Source organism: Rana temporaria, chromosome 13, assembly GCF_905171775.1.
Source record: "Rana temporaria chromosome 13, aRanTem1.1, whole genome shotgun sequence".
NCBI lineage: Eukaryota > Metazoa > Chordata > Amphibia > Anura > Ranidae > Rana > Rana temporaria.
The window spans coordinates 148,524-154,523 of record NC_053501.1 but is presented as its reverse complement, the minus strand read 5'-3'; the positions used below and the strand labels follow the sequence as shown (position 1 = coordinate 154,523).

The 6,000-nt window shown below is 45.7% G+C and overlaps 1 protein-coding gene across 3 annotated transcripts in view; it reads right to left on the bottom strand.

Moving 5' to 3' along the window:
- Positions 1-677: 677 nt before the first annotated feature.
- LOC120920478 (serine protease inhibitor A6-like) overlaps positions 678-6,000 on the bottom strand; it is a 34,682-nt gene continuing 29,359 nt past the window's right edge. For all 3 annotated transcript variants that reach the window (XM_040332591.1, XM_040332593.1, XM_040332592.1), the window contains 2 exons: positions 4,067-4,214; positions 678-955 (listed from right to left, as the gene is read on the bottom strand). In XM_040332591.1, the coding sequence (XP_040188525.1) occupies positions 734-955; positions 4,067-4,214 (370 nt within the window). In that variant the 3' untranslated portion in view covers positions 678-733. The remainder of the gene's footprint in view (positions 956-4,066; positions 4,215-6,000) is intronic.

Below are 6,000 nucleotides of genomic sequence, written 5' to 3'. Positions count from 1 at the left end.
TATCGATTGATTTGCGCAAAAGTTATAGCGTCTACAAAATAGGGGAGAGATTTATGGCATTTTTATTATTATTTTTTTTTACTAGTAATGGCGGCGATCTGCGATTTTTATGGTGACTGCGACATTATGGCGGACACATCGGACACGCAGGAACAAAAATTGTCTCTGGACAGCCGCACTCTGAACAAATTGTAGCCTTTATTAAAAGAAGGACAGCACTACAAGTCACAGCAAAATAAAATAAAACCTGACTGCTGACGCGTTTCGCACTACTAGTGCTTAGTCATAGCTTTATGGCGGACACATCGGACACTTTTGATGCTATTTTGGGACCATTCACATTTATACAGCGATCAGTGCTATAAAAATGCACTGATTACTGTGAAAGGGACACTGGCAGGGAAGGAGTTAACCACTAGGGGGCCAGGAAGAGGTTAGGTGTGTCCTAGGGAGTGATTCTAACTGTGAGTCATTTCCATTGACTTCTATGGGGAAAGTCGCTTTGATATGAGAGCGCTTTGGATTACAAGCTTCTCCTGGAATTCGAGGTTCCTCTGTATCTGTCTTCTTTATTATGAAGCTTCGCCTAAAGCTGATTTCTCCCCTTCCCCCCCCCTTATCGGGGAATCCCTGAAGCTCACCGGAACATGACGCAGAGAAAATCACGACACAAAATCGTTGGGCACATTCGCTTTATTATGAGCGCAACGGTTTCATTTTTATTTCTGCTTCATCACATTTCTCCGTTTCCCTTCTGCTGGCGATCTTGCCAAGCCGGGTTCATGACGCGGCCCATCCCGAGAAGGGTTTTGGTAACTTTGTGGTAGATCAGCATGATGTATGGACGGTCCACATTAAAGGTGAGGCTCGGGAACAAGACGTTTGATTGGGCATCGGTTGCACTATTCATCTCCGTTTCTCCCTCTTCCATGGTGATATAAGACTGGTGGGAAATCTGGCAACAAAAAAAGGAAAGAAATAAATTTACTTAGTTAAAGCATTCAAAATACATAAATAAAAATTGAGGACTAAATCAGTCAGAAGTTAAAGTGCTAGTAACCCCCCCCCCCCCCCCTATGGTTTTCAGCCAAGGAAGCCACCATCTTTGCCTCTAATCCACAACTGTCATGATGCTGCACATGTGATCCGTTATGACCCCAAACATTGGATGGTTTGACAGTTTGATTGAGAGCACAACCAATGGGAGTCTCACATTTCGGGCACGTTTTATAAAGCGGACTTCCAGCCTGAATTATTTTTTCACTATTCGGAGCCCTTTAACTCATTCCTGCCCGGCGTATAGTCAAATGCTGGCCGCAGGAACCCTTCATCCCTCCGGGCGGCCGTCATATGACGTCCTGGGATTCCTGCAGTGTGGAGAGCGTGCGCCGCCACCGCCGCACGCGCGCACTCGCCGCATCACTGAGGACAACCGATGAGCGTGCCCGCCGGCCGTGATGTCCGCCGGGCACCCGCGATTGCTCGTCACAGAGCCAGGGACGTGGATCTGTGTGTGTTATGATGGGGTGTAAACCTGTCGGGGAGAGGAGACCGATGGTGTGTACATAGGGACACCGATCGGTCACCTCCCCCAGTCAGTCCCCTCCCCCTACAGTTAGAATCACTCCCTAGAGAGCACATTTGACCCCTTGATCGCCCCCTAGTGTTATCCTCTTTCCTGCCAGTCACATTTATACAGTAATCAGAGCATGTTTATAGCTCTGTTCGTTGTATAAATGTGAATGGTCCCAAAATAGTGTCAAAAGTGTCCGATGTGTCCGCCGCAATATTGCAGTCCTGACAAAAATCGCAGATCGCCGCCATTAATAGTAAAAAAAAAAAATAATAAAAATAAATGTCATAAATCTATCCCCTGTTTTGTAGACGCTATAACGTTTGCGCAAACCAATCAATAAACGCTTATTGCGATTTTTTACCAAAAATATGTAGAAGAATACGTATCGGCCTATTTTTTAAATTGTCGTTCTATTTTTGTTTATAGCCCAAAAAATAAAAACCGCAGAGGTGATCAAATACCACCAAAAGAAAGTTCTATTTGAGGGGAAAAGGACGTCAATTTTGTTTGGCAGCCTCGCCGCACGACCGCGCAATTGTCAGTTAAAGCGACGCATCGCTGAAAGCTGAAAATTGGCCTGGACAGGAAGGGGGTGAAAATGCCCGGTATTGAAGGGGTTAAACCTATAAGGATATCAGAAACGCCCTGTTGCTATGAAGTCCCCCTAATCTGCCACTTCATGGTCCGTGTCGCTCCTCGTCGCTTCCTCCCTCGCCTTTGCTCCGGGGAAATGAGTCTGTGGGCAGTACTGTGATCAAAAATCGCGTTATTTCCCGACAAGAAATGACGCGATTTAAGGCGGTTCCATAACAATGGGGCGCGACCTTCCTCTATCGCCGCCCGTTGTTATGGCAACTTTCGAAACAATCGACGCTAAGGCCACTGGAGAATCGCGCATGCGTAAGATCGAGAGGTGAATTCTGGTTACCCAGCATGCACCTCCCCAAAGCGAATCCAGGAAGAGATATCGATTGGGCTTCACATGCCCACAATCATGACGGCCACACAAGGAGGGAGAAAATATTGGGGAAGAAATTTATATTTTTGCTAAATCCATAATGAAGATTATAGACCCGTTTTTGTATTTAATTAGTAATAATGCTAAGATCAATGAAAAAATAATAATGACCATTTTTGGCCAGAACTCTGCTTTAACCCCTTCCATACCGCACCTATTCTGGCACTTCTCTCCTTCATGTAAAAATCATCATTCTTTTTGCTAGAAAATTACTCTGAACCCCAAACATTATATATGTTTTTTTAGCAGACACCCTAGGGAATAAAATGGCGGTCATTGCAACTTTTTATCTTACACGGTACTTTTTTTCATGAATTAAAAAAATAGAAAAACAGTAAAGTTATCCCTATTGTTTTGTAAAATATGAAAGACGATGTTACAGCGAGTAAATAGATACCCAACATGTCACAATTAGAATTGCGCACGCTCATGGAATGGCGCCAAACTTTGGTACTTAAAAATCTCCATAGGCGGCGCTTGAATTTATTTTACAGGTTAGCAGTTTAGCGTTACAGAGGTTTGAAAGGCGTTTACATACGTGGGAGGGATTATTTACTTCCGGGTACCTGGGCGTGACGTCATCACAACGCACCCGGCCCTCCGACGGTCATAAAGATGACTGGTGACCATCTGGACGCCGGAAATCTCTATCGTCGCCGTCCGGCGTCAGCCGTTCTATTCTCCAGGTCCCCAATGACATGGGAAAGCCCAGAAAAGCACCAGATGGCAGTGGGGGGGGACGTCCCCTCCCATCGCCTATAAGAACGACCAAGTGGTGGAACTGCCTCTATGATCACTCTTATGGTGCGCAGAATTGTTGGCTGAATGATGTCTGTAGCTGCCCCCATCATTCAGATATCCCCCCCCCCCCCCGAAAATCCAGGACGTCACATGACAGCTGGCGGTATTGAGGTGGTTAAGGACTTTTTGCTAGAAAATCTCTCAGAACCCCCAAAGCAGAGGTCTTACAAGTGCAATTTTGTTTTTTAATTATTAAAAAATAAATTAAAAACAGTAAAGTTAGCCCAATTTGATTTTTTATATTGTGAAAGATAAAGTTACGCCGAGTAAATTGATACCCAACATGTCACGCTTCAAAATTGCGCCCGCTCGTGGAATGGCGACAAACTTTGACCCTTAAAAATCTCCATAGGCGACGTTTAAAGTTTTCTACAGGTTGCATGTTTTGGGTTACAGAGGAGGTCTAGTGCTAGAATTATCGCTCTCGCTCTAACGATCGTGGCGATACCTCACATTGTTTCTTCTTCATCATCATTACCCCACATCAGATCACCAGTCATCAGGGGGGAGGGGCAGCTCTAACAAATGAGGAAGCTAAGCCCTGCCTACACCAAGATGGCCGCCTCCACACAGAGACACAGCGCAGAACAAGGCGTGGGAGTCAGTAATGAGGAGAAGAAGCTGCGGGGAGACCACAGAGAATATTTGATGGTTAGTAGTTTGATACTTACGTCTGAAACGTGTAACTTTTCATCCTTTGAGAACTTTAAGAAGTCGGCCTTCTCTGTGAAAATGCTTTCCATGCCCATGAGCGTCAGGTCATGTCCCAGATTGGCCGGATGCTTGAAGGACACCCTGGGAATGCGAAGCCGGATAAAGCTGTGGGGGAAAATTCACGTCAATGTCTGTATGAGAAATAACATTGAAATTCCGCACTTTAAAGAACAAAAACACAAGTGAATGTTCTATTCTGGATCAGGAGAGATAATCAAAGATTTGGTGACGGAGAAATTCCGGAGGACCCGGCATTCTCTCTTCTGCATTAAGCGGAGATTCCGGGGATACATATAGGAACGCCATTCTGGGTCACCACGTCAATGGAGACAATCTCCTGCTATGAACATGTGGCTTTAAAAGGTGGAAGAAGTGAGCAGGATGGAGGACTTCTTATGGACAGGATGGAGGACTTCGTATGGACAGGATGGAGGACTTCGTATGGACAGGATGGAGGACTTCGTATGGACAGGATGGAGGACTTCGTATGGACAGGATGGAGAACTTCGTATGGACAGGATGGAGGACTTCGTATGGACAGGATGGAGGACTTCGTATGGACAGGATGGAGGACTTCGTATGGACAGGATGGAGGACTTCGTATGGACAGGATGGAGGACTTCGTATGGACAGGATGGAGGACTTCGTATGGACAGGATGGAGGACTTCGTATGGACAGGATGGAGGACTTCGTATGGACAGGATGGAGAACTTCGTATGGACAGGATGAAGAACTTCGTATGGACAGGATGGAGAACTTCGTATGGACAGGATGGAGAACTTCGTATGGACAGGATGAGGACTTCGTATGGACAGGATGGAGGACTTCGTATGGACAGGATGGAGGACTTCGTATGGACAGGATGGAGAACTTCGTATGGACAGGATGGAGGACTTCGTATGGACAGGATGGAGGACTTCGTATGGACAGGATGAGGACTTCGTATGGACAGGATGGAGGACTTTGTATGGACAGGATGGAGGACTTTGTATGGACAGGATGGAGGACTTCGTATGGACAGGATGAGGACTTCGTATGGACAGGATGAGGACTTCGTATGGACAGGATGGAGAACTTCGTATTGGCAGGATGGAGAACTTCGTATGGACAGGATGAGGACTTCGTATGGACAAGCAGGAAAAAGAGAGAAATCTATTTATAAATGTGTTTGCCATGGAATGATTTGATAATCTCGGAGGAGGAGAGGTGGAGGGAGGATGGTCACTGGGGGAGGGAGAGAGAGGAGGAGTGGTTGGGGCGGAGGGGTTCCTCTTATGGGGGAGGGGGAGGGGTTAGAGGAAGGAGAGTGGAAGAGGATTATAAATAGGAAGGAGGAGATTGGACATTCTGGGACAGTAGCCGAGTAGGAGGAGCCATGGGATAGCGTCGCCCCAGGCCTGACTATAGGGGATGACACGAGAGGGGTGGGGGCAACGGAGAAAGCAATATGATTGGTAGTTTTGCTATTATTAAAAAAAATTATGCTTTCCTTTTTTACACCTACCTCGTCGATTACTGGGACCCAAATTAGGAGCGGCACGAGCTCCCTCCGGCCCGAACTGGATATTGTTTTTGGGGGAGGGAGTTGTGTGAAGGGTGAAAAGTGAATGTATCAATTTATTTTTGGAAATATGAAGTGCAGGCGGATATGTTCAGTTGGTTCCGGATTGATTTACCTACTCTATTTTGTATATGTTCCCTGTATATGTATATGGAAAAGTGAAAAATAAAGAAATTGAAAAAAAAAAAGATATATAGTCCATAATAACATCAAAGTTCCAAAAGAGTCCAGTGATGATATTCCCAAACATCACCGATGAAAAGGACACACTGACCCTAAATGTTGGATTACCCGAATAAAGTAGTAAATGTGTGCAAATCCTTTAGTTC